At 40.8% G+C, this 15,228-nt stretch overlaps 2 protein-coding genes across 3 annotated transcripts in view; one reads left to right on the top strand and one right to left on the bottom strand.

Moving 5' to 3' along the window:
- The window catches only part of LOC126268175 (opioid-binding protein/cell adhesion molecule homolog), a 2,429,635-nt gene that overhangs the window by 646,643 nt on the left and 1,767,764 nt on the right, over window positions 1-15,228 (bottom strand). The gene's annotated exons all lie outside the window — the stretch shown is intronic.
- The window catches only part of LOC126268170 (sodium-coupled monocarboxylate transporter 1-like), a 112,419-nt gene that overhangs the window by 59,925 nt on the left and 37,266 nt on the right, over window positions 1-15,228 (top strand). For both annotated transcript variants that reach the window (XM_049973762.1, XM_049973761.1), the window contains exons 7-9: window positions 7,721-7,861; window positions 8,172-8,280; window positions 14,251-14,360. In XM_049973762.1, coding sequence (XP_049829719.1) covers window positions 7,721-7,861; window positions 8,172-8,280; window positions 14,251-14,360 — 360 coding nt within the window. The remainder of the gene's footprint in view (window positions 1-7,720; window positions 7,862-8,171; window positions 8,281-14,250; window positions 14,361-15,228) is intronic.

The following is a 15,228-nucleotide window of genomic DNA, read 5'->3' as shown; positions in this document are numbered from 1 at the left end:
TTATTGATTTCTATTTTTCATCGCTAACCTTCTTCTGTAATGCAACAAACTTTATAAATCACTATTTTACTATCGTTACAATTATCATTGCTACTCGTTAACTTGGAAGAGATTTGTAGCCACTGCTTACTACCGAGGCACATGTCGAGTGAATGTAGAAGAATGGAATATTGGATGTTCTGCCACGCAGAATACGCACATTTACCTCAGCGTCTCGTTTTCATGGCAATAAGAAGCCCAATAAGAAAAGAAAAGAAAACTGGAGGCCGGAGATGCAGTCAGAACTCTGCAATAATTTCTGTTGATTTAATACAGTGGTAACGGATACATTCGCGTCATAGCGTATAATTTAACAATAGGATAAGTGGTGTAGACTCTGCCACAGCTACAGAAAGTTTCGAATTTGAAGACACGGCCATGTTTTACCACTAACTCAGCTGCTGCTTATGCCAACGGCATTGCTGCAGTGGTAACACCGGATTCCGAGAGATCACCGAAGTTAGGCGCCGTCGGGTTGGGCTAGCACTTGGATGGGTGACCATCCGGTCTGCCGAGCGCTGTGGGCAAGCGGAGTGCACTCGGCCCTTGTGAGGCAAACTGAGGAGCTAATTGATTGAGAGATTGAGAAGTAACGACTCCGGTCTCGGAAACTGACATACGTCCGGGAGAGCGATGTGCTGACCACATGCCACTCCATATCTGCATCCAGTGGCGCCTGTAGTCTGAGGATGACACGGCGGTGGGGCGATACCTTTGGGCCTTCATGGCCTGTTTGGAAGGAGTATTATTTATCAACTGCTGCTTACAGTGCTACAAATTTAAATGGAAGACTATCTTTCATAATTTTGTTCTGTTGCTGTTCGAATGAGTTATGCCGATGGACAAATTAGGTTCCCTACCCAAACAAGCATGGAAATTTCGGGTAATCAAATACGTGTTTCACTTGTAACATATTTTGACTACTATTCATAAGTATTCTGGCAACCTCGGTCACATAGCTCTTGTAAGCAGGAATAGTAGTCCACTTTGCGAATACCAAGCACCAGCACAATAGAGAAGTCACTGGAAATTTTCCAAAGAAACTCTCAGTGACATGGATTTAGATTATTTGCATCAAATAGCGACCAGAAAACTGGAGAAAATTACAAAAGAAATGCACTATATGTAAACATCTGAAGGTGAAAAAAGTATGAAAGTGCAGAACTGTATATTGCCTACAGCTACAGTTTAGTTGCTGTGTTAATGTACATAATTTTCAATTTCTTCTCTTCTGAATCCTCAAATGATTCCTCCGTGCCATCGAATAATTTTTTGACTCCGTTCGTCTTCCTCCCATACCCATCAACGTACTTCCGCATTCTCGTGGTACTCGTGGAATTCCGTTTATATATGTCACAAGAGTGGAGATACAGTCGATTTCGGAGTGCGAAGTTTATGATATCTTCCTGTTTTGTGGAGTGTCGGGTAAGGATGATTAGCAATTAGTTTCTATCCCATAGAAATAAGCTTTCGTTCCAACTGCCGACGTAAGAATTTTATTCTCTTGCGTTTGATGAAATTATAAACGTAACAGAAAATTAGATACGCCACATGCCGTATGCTGCATTAGCTCAAACGAACATCACTAGCTCTGCCATCATTGTGCTGAAATTACATAGCCCCTGCGCTGACAGTCCTCTTCCACTCAGGGAAGCTAAGAATTCTACAATGAATCTGAATGCCTTAAAGAAAGACAGCTTGAAAAGCGACGTTAGAAAGTGTCAGAAGATATCGTTGCAGCAAAACCAAACGCGCTCTCCCTCGCTTCTGGTCGCCCGCAGAAGACGATAACAACAAGTATTTCACAAACAAGTATTTCACTACACACCTATGCCTAGTACAGCTAAGAATCTGCATCGTTGCAAATTTTTGGTAGCCGTGTGATACTGCATTTACTTCCGCTTGTGATCCTGAAATGTTCCACTACATTCACTTCGCATTCCCTTTCCACTTTGATGACTCACGTTACATGATGCTCTTGTAAAATAAGACCCTGAGACAGAAAATTTAGTTCTTGGAGTCCAGGAATACCGTACTTCGTACAAGCAATAATTATTCTAATCTTTAACGTTGCATTATGACGCTTAGCAACCCATATTGTGATGAGAGAGACCTGACCGCAGCAGAATCTCTTTAGCTCAATGTTTCTGCACGTTCTCACTTTCAGTTTTATGTAATCGAGTAGAAAATTGCTAGGAGGAATTCTTTAGCAAACTCTGAGGAAAAATTTTACTCATTAAGTCCTCTCACAAGCTCACCTCAGTAAGCCGTGTTAATGGTCACAGGTCTCTCCTTCGCGAGCACCAAGGTTGATCGCTATACAAGCGTCTCTGAAGAGCTTCGACTCTCCTGTCAGCGATACGAATTTCATATTTGTTCGCCACGTAGGACCCATAGGTCAACGAATAATTATGACGCGAACGTACTGATTAATATCACTCCCCTCTTCTAAATCTCTAACAGCATTTAGTCAACCCTGTAGACGTTTACTGAGACCTACGTTAGGACCTTCTTTCGACTGTGGGTAGTTTAAAAAATGGCCAATTTTGTTGATTTAAATCCAATTGAACACATTAAAAATCACTTTAGATCAGCATCAAGTTCTCAATGATTCCATACATGGATCTTAAAACGTGCAGAGTGCGTGCTTTTCTATAGATCCCGCACTGGAAGAGTTTCACAAACTTCATCCCACACATCACCCACATATTTTAGAAGTTTCCTGTCACTTACAGGTGCCGTGGGATCACAGCCAGTTCGATCATAGAAAACTGCTTTTAGCATGATGCCGGTTGTATCTCGATAATCAACGATGAGACTTCACTCTAAATAATTACTTTGTTGCTCTATAGTTTTTAAAAAAATCTAGCACTTGAAGATGCGTCTCTGCTTTTGTTAATAAAAGTATTTTGACAGTTCATGCGAAATATTTAATGCGTCATTACATCACAGTCACTCACTGGTGCTTGAAGAAAACAAGCGAATTCTTTAGGAAAAAAGCACATGAAGAATCGCTTTTTAAGAGGAAAACAAACGAGATGTAAAGCATTAATAATAATATTAAGCACTTAGTTAGGTATTGGAATACAATTAAAAAATGTTCAAATGTGTGTGAAATCTTATGGGACTTAACATCTAGGGTCATCAGTCCCTAACCTTGCACACTACTTAACCTAAATTACCCTAAGGACAAACACACCCACCCATGCCCGAGGGGGAACTTGAACGTCCGCCGGGACCAGCCGGGAACACAATTTACGTAATTTAGTTTTAGCCATTCTCATGCACTACATATTAATTTATACAATACTCATCATCTTAAAACGGATCGTTTCTCTCAATTGCTGTCGAGTGTGAAACGCTAATCTTACTCTTTTTGGTGTAGCATCACTCAAAGGCATTTAATTCAATCCAGAGCGATGAGCGGTAGCTGCCACTATCGACACAGGGCAACAGAGTGCAGCACCGCCGCCACAGCCTCTACCCGTTCCCAGCTAACACTTTCCCAGAAAGCTGTGGCGCATACAGTGTTTTCAGACAGTCTGCCAACACAATCTGTCGCAAAAATGTTCCTGGACGGAACTGCTATTACTAGTGTCTCAGGAAGTGAACTACATTATAGCTGCCCTACCATTACTCTCATGACTTTATAACTCAGACGAAATACTCCATAAAAGTGACACCCAGACGTTGCATTCAGACGACATGCTCTTTACAGTTAGAACATGGGCGTGGACGACACACAGCAGCTTGAACTGAAAACAAACATCCTCCATAAACTGTTGCAGGCTACAATTTTGCCGGCTTGTGCAGAAAGCCAAGGGATTTATCAGCGTGGCCATGTTATTTGACGCATGTCGGGGTTGGCCCGGGCTTGGGGTCTGCACCTGCTGGCAGCCTATCACGTTTTATTCCAAAGAGTGTAGATAGAGAGTACAATAGAAAGATTATATTACAGAATTAGTATGTGACTTCTTTACAGGATGCTGATTTTAATACGCAGCGATACAACTTCTGGCAACAACTATTGCTCGGAATTGGCTTGGAATGAAGTCGGATTGTGTTTGGATGGCAGATACTGGTACGGCATTCCGTGCCTCTTTAACTCGGTGCCAGAGTTCATCCACCATAGTTGTTGTTGAGGGAATGTGTAGCAGTATATCAGCAAAACATGACCACATATTTCCAATGAATGAGAGGCACAGAGAACTTGTCGGTCAGGGCAATAATTAAACACCCTCTGTATTGAAATGTACAGAACGTTCTGGCTGAAAGTTACGAATTATTTACGAAAAAAGAAGACAATTCACAGAATGACTTAAGCACTGCATCATCGATGGGCGTACAAACAAAAGGTATAGAGCTTCACTATTTTGAATGCACTTCCCTTTCTAGCTGAAGGAAAAACATGTACAGAAACACACACACACACACACACACACACACACACTCACTCATATAAACACACCTGTCTCCTTGTATTGTGCTCAGTCGACTGCCAGCTCTTCACAGACACACAATGAGTGTAATGTGGAGAGCTGCAGGTATGGGGTGGGATTTGGAGAGGTGGGAGGCTAGGAGGTGATTGGGGGAAGCATTTAGTAGCTCATGGGGAAAGTGGGGACCCGTCTCTGAGCTAGCTAGGGGTGTAGGTATAGGGGGTAGGTGGCAGACAGCTGGCACACACACACAAGAGCATGCCACATACACATGGGCTATTGGGTGGGAAGTGGAGGGCTTACCTTGGTTAGGGCCTGGAAGGATATGGGAGTTAAGGATGTGCTGTAGTAATAGCTCCCTTCTAAATGGCTGAGAGGAGCTGAGGCTGAAGCAGCCCTTGAAATCTCACATGCTGTGCCACTGGGTGGTCTACCTTGTTTTTGACAACAATCTGGCAGTTCGGTATAGTTGACAACTGTTTGGTTGTCATGCCAATGTAAAAGGCTGTGGATTGGTTACAGCAGAGCAGGTATGTAACATGGCTGCTTTCACAGGTATCGTGTGTGTGTGTGTGTGTGTGTGTGTGTGTGTGTGTGTGTGTGTGTGTCTGTGTGTGTACCAGCTGTCTACCACCTGCCCCCCCCCCCTCTCCCCCATATCTGGACCTGTTGCTAGCCCACAGATGGCTCCCCACTCTGCCATGACTCGCTAGACACTGTAAGTAGGCTGTTTAGATTTTTTTATTGGTAACGCCACCATGCGCTCTGTATGAAAAATCACTGAATGTGCTGTGTGCAGACAGTGGCTGGTTGGCATTGTTGTAATACTCGCCATTGTAGTGTTGGGCAGCGGCAGCTGCATGTGAACAGCGCGTAGCTTTGCGCAGTTGGAGGTGAGCCGCCAGCAGTGGTGGATGTGGGGAGAGAGATGGCAAAGTTTTGAAATTTGTAAGAATGGATGTCATGAACTGCTATATATATTATGACTATTAAGGTAAATACATTGTTTGTTGTCTATCAAAATCTTTCATTTGCTAACTATGCCTATCAGTAGTTAGTGCCTTCAGTAGTTTGAATCTTTTATTTAGTTGGCAGTAGTGGCGCTCGCTGTATTGCAGTAGTTCGAGTAACGAAGATTTTTGGTGAGGTAAGTGATTTGTGAAAGGTATAGGTTAATGTTAGTCAGGGCCATTCTTTTGTATGGATTATTGAAAGTCATATTGCGTTGCGCTAAAAAATTGTGTGTCAGTTTAAGCACAGTCTTGTATAATTTTTCTAAGGGGACGTTTCAACACTTCTCCCCCAATCCCCTCCTTGCCTCCCACCTCTCACTATCTCTCACCACACCCCACCCCACCTCACGTCTGTACGCTCACTATGGGCCAGTAAAGAGCATGCAGTTGACTGAGCACAATGCAGGGAGGTGAGTGTGTGCATGGGCGTGTAGTTGTGTGTTCGTGTATGCGTGTGTGCATGTTTGTGTGCATGTCTTTCCTACAGCTAGAAAACTGAAGGGCATTCCGAAAGCTAGCCGAGCTCCATACATTTTGTATGTGTGAGTATCGATAATGTAGTGCTTCTGTCTTTCTGTGAGTCATCTCCTTTATTTATAGTTAATTCATAACCCTATATTGATTTAGTTCAGGGCATAATGCGCTACATACAGTCTCAGGTTATGTTTACTGTAAGATAAATTCAAAAGACCGCTAGTACATGGCAGTGCCATCAACCAAACATGATAAATGTAATGACTGCATTCCAAATTATCCGCTTTACGAAGTATAGGTGATCGTGTTGTGTGCCTCTACCAGCAATGTAAGTGGTGAGCCCTTACGACAATGAAGAACGCAATCCAGCAACTTAAGTTCTCCTCAGAGTCTTCGCACACCCATATGCTTGTTGTTTTATTCGATAATTGACGCTTCCCTTCACATCTCTTTTGTATGAAATAGATATTAGGTAGTTTATAAAACAGTTATTGTTGGTCTGCACGTTTCGAGTTGTCTCTTCCCGAGTATAAAAAGAATGCTAATAATAATTGTAGGCTGTGGGTTTCATCCCTTTACAAGTTTTAGGTTACACCACAAAGTCTTTACTGTTGGTGGTCTTAGGCAAAATGTTCTCGGTTAACTTGTCGCGTCAGATTCGGATACAATCCGAAATTTTGTATGATATTCCGCATAGTCCCCATCATGGCCTAGATCAGACGTCGTCTGTGACAACTGTTATGGAAGCAATAACAGAAAGCTTGGGATTTTGACCAAGCCCCAAATAATAATTGTGATGGTGGACGAAATAATAGGAAGTTTGGAATTTTAACTTAAACCTTGATGATGATGTTATTTTATCCGATTGTGATGATGGAAGTAAACCTAATGTTTACCAGATATTTATGTTTGTTTCTGTTTAACAGGATCTTGTTTGTACATTCCTTACGACATAATTTTATAAACTTTCAATGACACAGATACGTTGCCTACGTACCTGACTGTCTTCTTTCCTTTCACCATACGTCTCTGCAAGAAATTTAAATTTGCATGTCTAAAAGAAATTTAATAATTTGTTTTGTAATTGACATTATGTTCCCAAATCCCCTGTGTGAAAGGGAAGCTGCGTAAATTCGTGATTTTAGAGTTCCGTTGAAACGTACCATATGTTCGTAAGCTCAAAATGAACCCTCCACTACCCTCTGCTAACGCTCGAAGTGTGTATGACTATGTTACGCTCTGTGTATTTATAGAATGTGTATTTACAGTGTGTGTATTTAATACTTTCCTTCACTAGACCCAAAACTATGTTCTACACTCGACTGCTTAAAATCTGTCACTACGCGATTTAAGTATGAAAACTGCATACTCATGCCATTGCTACTTTTAAAACTAAATATGGAAAAATAGCAATCAAAGTGGAGGGGTATCCGTGAAGCCTATAATGTAACAGTGCAAGTTGAAGCTACTGTAACTGATTTTTGATGTTGCTGAGCAACAATCATAAATTGTGTTTAAATAAACACACCGCCGTTTGACTGCACTGCCAAATTGCGCTGTGTTCATTAAAAACATTACTTCTAATCAATGTTCCAATGAAATCGTTGTTTTATACACGTAGTGCATCACTAACTGCTGATAGTTGAGACATGCCAGCGATAACAATTATTTTGGTAGTTGGTGCCTGTTGATTTCTTCTATCATTAGACACCGATGGAGCCAAGAAATGAATCTGAGACATTGTGTTGGGCACAGGATGACTCCAGACCCATTCGTACGAAGCTCCTTCTGGACCGTGGTGGTGGGCGCAACAGTTTCCTGTGTGGGCGGAATTTCAATCAACCAGGGGATGGTGCAGAAGTTCCTGGCGCTGCCGAGCATGTCGGCTGCTCGAAAGTAAGTGCTCACTGCCAAGTATATACTACAATCCCTTTTGCAATTGCGTAGGGCTACACTGATTACAGTAATTACTTTATCAGCTGATGACAACGTAGCGCAAGCGTACTGCTTTTAAATTTCACGTTGGTTTTAGGGACGTTGTTCAATTCAGAATGGAAGACAGATAATTTTTCTATCTTTTACCTATTTTGCCACAGCTCCTCATAATAGTGCCGGTTGATTATTCTTTGTCACACTATTTCTTGTATTTTCTTCATCTTATATTTGAACTCAGTACGTTCTTATGAGGAACTTCCACGTTCAACAGGTCTCTGATGGGATTCACTTTCGGCTTGATGCTCATGAACGTCATAAGCATTTTCTGTGGCCTCCTGTTGTACGCTGCATATCACGACTGCGACCCAATCGCGACTAAAGTAAGTACCATGCAACGCAGAAAGCCAATGCCTTTAGCCCTATGAAGGTGAAATTAGAACGAATTGCCACATAATTCTTTAGATTTGCGGTACTGTTTATTTATATCTACATCTCCACCTGCACAGGCTGTTAGCAGTATAAGGACAGATCTTGTGATCTTTGGTACCATAATGTGTAGCCATTTCAGTGTGTTGGTTGCTTTTTTCTGCATATAACGACCTTTCTGCGAACATGTCACATAATTTTGTGCTTGTTTTCTGCACAGTCATAAATGCACCACTAAGTTAACTACGCTTGTCGACATAGACTTCTCGTTTTGCATCCACAAATCGACACTTCAACACTTGAACTGCAGCCCAGGTTAACACAAACATTAATGCATTTATCTTGTCACATATACTTAGAGGTACTAATCAACCTAAACATACTAATCCTCATAGCTGTAATTATTGGTCAGAAAATAAAGTAAATACTAATGTAATTGTGCTCCGAACACTATCCTGAGTCAACAGTAGTAATATCGGCACCTGCATCCATAACAACCCGTATATCTATTTCTATACCTGCATCTACATTTACACGTTGAACTCTAACACCATCGACAAAATTTCGGAGGTTCTTCACGTATAATTTCTGAGCTTTTCTGCATAAGAAGCCGTTGGCCTCCGACGGCCTGTTACAAGGTAATTGAATTTCGTTTGATAGCATTCACCTTTGTATCGGCATTACACTGAAAATGCCTGCACAACAGAGTAAATGTCAACGGTATGCACTGTGTTTCTTGTTTGGAAACAAACATGTTCCATATACTCACGATATTTGCTGTTCACTGCAATAATGTGTAGTTTGTAAAAGTACTGCATGGTATCGCCTCAGGTTTGTTTTTGCGGTAATTTTATTTGCATGTTAAGAATGGTATATTGCTATACGGATAGATTTACTGAAGAAGAGTTGGGCAATAATCTCCTGAGTGTGGGTTCACTGGAGGAAAAACCAAACGGCGCAAAGAGGCTATGCTGAGCTATTCTTGCAGTGACAGCAAATTCGCCACAATATGTATGGATCTGTGGATAAGCGCATTCCTGCGTGATTTTTTTTTTTTGTGTTCTGCGTTTTGGTGACAGAATTTTACAGGAATTTCCACTCATGTGAACATATTTTGACAGTAACAAAGGGATAATAAATCGAATAAATCATAATTACATTATTATACGGAAACGAGCTACAACAGACTACATGTATTTTTAATAAGATATCCCGAAAATAACCCTAAAAAACTTCTGAAATTCTGTCTTAGGAACTCTGGATTTTCGTATTTGCTTTTTTTCTATTCAGAATTTAGAGAGCGAGAGAACGACTGGTAGAGGCCAACCTACAGAAAGTTAAATTTGGGTTCCTGTGAATGTACGTGAAGCAATACTGTTATTACGACATAGCTTAGAAGATAGTTTGAAGAACGGTAAATCATTTACAGCATTTGTAGATTTAGAAAAGCTTTTTACAATGTTCATGTAGTACACTCGCTGGAAATGTGAAGGTATCAGTATACATGGAGAGGAAGTTTATCTAAAAATTGTGCATAAACAAAAAGAAGTAACAAAATGACACGAAAAAAGGCAGTAGCTGAGAAAAGAAAGAAACTACGTCATAAGCTGTCTTCCAAATCGTACAAACTGAATTCTGAGTCATCAGCAATGGAAACTACGGACACGTTTAGAAAGGAAATTGTATTTGAGGGAGAATAAATAAAAGAAATTAGCTTAGCCAAGTATGCTGTAAATCTATCAGAGATGGCAAAGCAGTTCAGTTTAACGGAATGAAAAGAAGTCATAAGGTGGATATAAGTAAAAGTAAAAGATTTAAGTCACTTGATGCTGAGAAAATTAGGTTAACGAATAAGACGATGAAAAGAGTAAACGAATTTTGTTATTTGGGCAGCGAGACAAGTGACGAGGGCAGACGTGAAGAGGATATAAAATATAGGCTAGCAATGGCAAGAAAACGTTTTTTGAGGATGAGATATATGTTGACAGTGAGTATACATTTAAGTGCTAAGAAGCCTTTCCTCCAAACGTTTGCAGTGTAGAGTTACAAGTAAACGAAACATAGATATTAAACTGTACAAAAACCATGAGCTGAAGTTTTTGAAATACGTTGCTGCACAAGAAGAATTTGAGGATGAGGAATGGGGAAGAGTTTAGAAGAATGAAGCATTATGGCACATCCAGGTAAAGTAGGATAGTTTATTATGACAAATATTGAGGCATCAAGTTCTAGTTAAATTGGTAACGTAGGTAAGTCCTAAGCGTAAGAGTTGTACATGTCAATCGATACTTGATTCAGTTAACTTCAAACGGTACAGAGCTGCGTCATTTCACTCATCTGACTAGTAACTAAATAAATGAAAACGAAAACTTTTTTGTGCGCAGACATTACTACTATGAAGATGAAGATGTCTTTTATGAAGGGCATTGCGATGAAGACAGATGCCTCGCCAAACAACTCACAGTGCTTTTGTTCGCTGGCAGGACTCCATAGACATTCTGCAAGCGCCTACGAATATCTGCAATACTGTGGTTTCCCACCAAAAGAAACTCAATAACAGCTCTCTCCTTGAAACGCAGCTCCTTAAGAGATGCCATTTCGAAGGCCACGTATGGCATCGTTACCTATCGGCACTTCATGAAAATACAGGAGTTCAAGAGGGAACGTTACTCAACGTCCCGCAGCAAATTCTTCATTTTTATCCAGCGAAAACAACGCGTTACATTACTTATTGAACGCCCCTTGTAAATAGCTCTTACCATAATTTTTTTGTTGTTCACTTATTTCGAACTATACCTTTGTATGAGATTTTGTGTGGAAAGCTATTTCACATGCTAAACAAGTGTACATTATATGAAGCAGAAAAAAATACCGTTTGGTGATAATTAAATTTTCGCTAATTTAGAGGGCCCCTAAGAAATGAAGAGTGACCGTAGAACAGTGAAACTTCATGGAAACATTTTAAGGGCATGCGGGAGAGAAATAAACAATTGGAAGAACAACAATTTAATTTCCACACGAAAAGGAACCATTTGTTAATGGCGTGTAATGTTTACGTTCTAGGTTACCAATGTTGCTCATGTGAGGATCATTTGCATCCACGAGTCTGGATTCGCACTAGAGACATCATTTCGTTATTGTTTGCGGAACACATCGAACCGCGGATCATGGAATATTCCGGAGTTGTGACAAGGCTTGTGCTCTGCTTAAGATCGCACATTGTGTCCAGTATTTTGAGCGATTGCAACTGTAACTTCCACAGTTGGTGCACAATTAGCTGTCGACTTCTCACAGGTGCAATTCCCAAATCTTCTGTTAATTCTTCTGAAACGCTCTGCAGCACCACTACCGGAAGAGGACCTCTCCTTATGCCTTTGACGCATCGATGCTTTCTAAGAGCGGCAAATGTATTATTGTTGTTTTGATAAAACAGCCTTACGAGTAGAGCCTTGTTCACCTTGTCCAGATTGCATTCAGCTGTAAAGCACATCGATGCTTGTCTCTCAAACCTAAGTCATCGTATCACTACTGGTGCCTAATGTAGTCAGTGAACAAACACTACTAAAGCGCAAATTCTGCAGCGTACAGTCTGAACGTCATCCCTAAAAAGCTGGGTACCCATGCAGTAAATAGTTTTCCCTCTTTACTGCTTCATGCAGCAAAAATTTAATTATAACCAGACTGTACGTTATGGGAGTTACCTCTATGTAAGAATCTGCATAATTTCAGAAGTAGAACTGTACCCTATTGGAGTAGGACTTGCTTTCCAGTTGTTATTTCTGTTCTTTCAGCTGTTAATCATTTGTATCATGCCTTACCTAAATAATACGTACCACATATTTTTCTGTGGTAACTCGATATGTCAATTGTAGAGTACCCACTACCAGCGCCAGACACCGCTCTGGAAAGAAATTTCCAAAATCATACCTCTCACTGGGGCAACCCTCCGGTGGAGAGTAATTTACATATTGGCGAGCAGTAGTAAAACAGCTATGCACTGAACAAGGGTCACGGGAACCACGTGCCACTGGTGCATCCTAACAACGCGGCCCAAGTGAGTGTGGAACCAGAGGCCATCTTTGGCAGATTTGTCCTCTTGAGAGCTTTGATTACTCCAGTTTCTCAGACAGGTGCTACATGTTCGAAGCAAGGCCCCTGGAGCAGACGAATTATTGAGCTTCTTCAGAGAGCCAGCCGTGATAAAGTTAGTCCACCTAGCGTCAACAACACCCTCTGTTTTCAATAAGAATGTACTAATTCCAATTACAAAGACAACGGGTGCTGACAGATATGAATAATACCGATATCGCAGTTTAATAAGTGACGGTTGTAAAACACTGACAAGAATTATTTACAGATGTACTGGAAGGAATAGGTCTTGGGGAAGATAAGTTTGGGTCGCGGAGAAATATAAAAACTATCGAGGCCATGCTTCTCTACGACGTATCTTACAAAAAAGGTTAAGGAAGGTATACCTACCATTTATAGTATTAGAGAAAGGTTTTGACAATGTGTGCTGGAATACACTCAATGATGAAGGTACAAAGATAAAACATCTAGAGCGAAAGGCAATTTGCAACTTGTACAGAAATCAGACTGCGGATACAATAGACCATGTAAATGAAAGGGAGACAGTGGTTCACAATGGAGTGACACGGAATTTAGCCTATCCCCCGTGTCATTTAACCTGTACATTCAACTGAGAAGAAATTTAGAGGAGGAATTAAAGTTCATGGAGAAGAAATAAAAACGTTGAGGTTTGCTGATGACATTGCAATTCTGTCATGGACAACGAACGACTTGTGAGAGTGAATGGGATGGAGATGGGAAAATGAACATCGATAGAAGTAAAAGTTGGGCTGGAAAATGTAGTCGAGTTAATTGACGTAGTTCTGAGGCAATTAGATTACGAAATGAGACACTAAAGGTAGTGGCTCGGTTTGGACAGTGAAACAACTGATGGTGGTTCAATTACAGAATATATAAAAATGCTGCTGGCTACAGCGCGAAAACCATTTTTAAGAACAGGAACATGTTAACCTCTAATAAAAATTTAAGTCTTTTCTGAGGGCATCTGTGTTCAGTGCTACCGAAAAGTTTTAACGCTTAGGTGGGCATATTAAGTAGCTAAGAGGAAGTACTGAAACGAAGTGGGGAAAAAGAATTTTATAGCGTAACTTGACTAATAGATGGGATCATTTGATAGCACACATCGTGATAAATGAAAGAATCCTGGATTTGGTAATGGAGGAAAGCGTGGGAAGTAAAAAATGTGTGTGTGTGTGTGCGTGTGTGTGTGTGTGTGTGTGTGTGTGTGTGTGTGTGTGTGTGTGTGTGTGTGCGAGGGGGGGGGGGGAGACCAAGTAATACAGTAAGGAGGTTCACATGGATGTAGGTTGCAGTATCTATTTGGAGACGAAGAGGGTTGCCTAGTATATACCTGCAGCAGCGTGGAGAGCTGCCTCTCCGCCAGACTTCAGACTGAAGGTCACTACAACAACAAGAGAACTGCAGGGGAAACTCTGTTCAGTACATTCACTGGCGGAGTTGTGGTCCCGAAAGGACCTCGCATAGTATCAAGTAGCCACATTTCAAAGTAATATCTGTAATATAAGTGTTAGCAAATCACAGCCAAGGATGGCTACTTTTTACCCCTTATGAGTGTCTCTGCTGTCAGCATACTGCCGTTATCTACATTTATGGGGTTGCGGAATTCACAGGCAGTGTTTGAAGCGAATGCTGAATAGTCTGTAAAGGGATTACATTCTCGCACTTCTTTTCTACAAGTTTCATTTCAGATGGATGCGCCACTTCTGCTTCCTCACATATTCATTCTTGTATATTCTGGAATAACGTTCGTGCAGCGCAAATTTCATATAGGTGGTTTGCTGACGTGACACTGTGATTGTACTGATGGTTTCTAGGAGGTGTCTCGCCCAGACCAGCTGTTGCCCTTCTACGTCATGAGTGTTGCTGGACACGTCCCAGGATTGCCGGGGCTCTTCGTTGCTGGAATATTTGGAGCTGCCCTAAGGTAGGTGAACGGCAGTGCTGCGAGATAACTACCAACTGGATTCCATATCTATTTCAATTTCACTATGAAACAGAAATTGTTTCTAGCAAGGGTAGGCATTGCTTTCAGGAGGAGCGACTGTTTAAACGAACTTTTTGAAAACAGCCACAAGGCGCACTTTGTATTGTAATTGACAAGTTTCGCTCGTCAAATGAACAAAAACATCAAGATAATATGCACTGTAAAAGATACAAACTGAGATAATACGGAAACCTTACGCTGACGTTACGTAAAGTACATATTACACTTCCGTTATGGCGACTCACGTTTATTGTTGGCTGACAGCGTGAAACATTGCGTTTAAAGTTGGCTGACGGTTCTAAAGATACACTGTTTGTACTATAGCAATTAAACTTACAGTCGTAAATGACGACTCTGACAACGCTAAAGATTAAATTTACTGTAAATGAGTTCTTCCACTTACATGATGAAGTGCTGTTGATAAGTAATCAAAATGTACTACCTCTCATATTACCTTAACAGAAATGTTTCAAAAAACGGTAATTTTGAAACATATTTTAATTTTTAGAGATGAACTCGTATTTTTTGAAAGATAAGCAGAATGCCTTTTGTACATAATTTTCAAATATGTACTTTGTATTGTGTTATTTTAATTTTTAAACATGTTCTCGCAGATTCTGAATGGTACGCAGATACGTAAACCCAAAAAAGAGGAGATTAAAATGTAAATTCCGTTTACTGTAGTTGTAAATTATCTTTGGATGCACTACGCCATGGACGTTACAGGTACTGTTTTTCCATCAGTTTCGTCTTTGGCGCTGTCAGTTACTACTTACTTTAAACGTAAGTTTAAGTACTATGTACGGCC

This window comes from Schistocerca gregaria, chromosome 4 (genome assembly GCF_023897955.1).
Source record: "Schistocerca gregaria isolate iqSchGreg1 chromosome 4, iqSchGreg1.2, whole genome shotgun sequence".
Classification (NCBI taxonomy): Eukaryota; Metazoa; Arthropoda; class Insecta; order Orthoptera; family Acrididae; genus Schistocerca; species Schistocerca gregaria.
The sequence above is the reverse complement of the archived record's forward strand: the minus strand, read 5'-3'. Positions and strand labels throughout refer to the sequence as shown.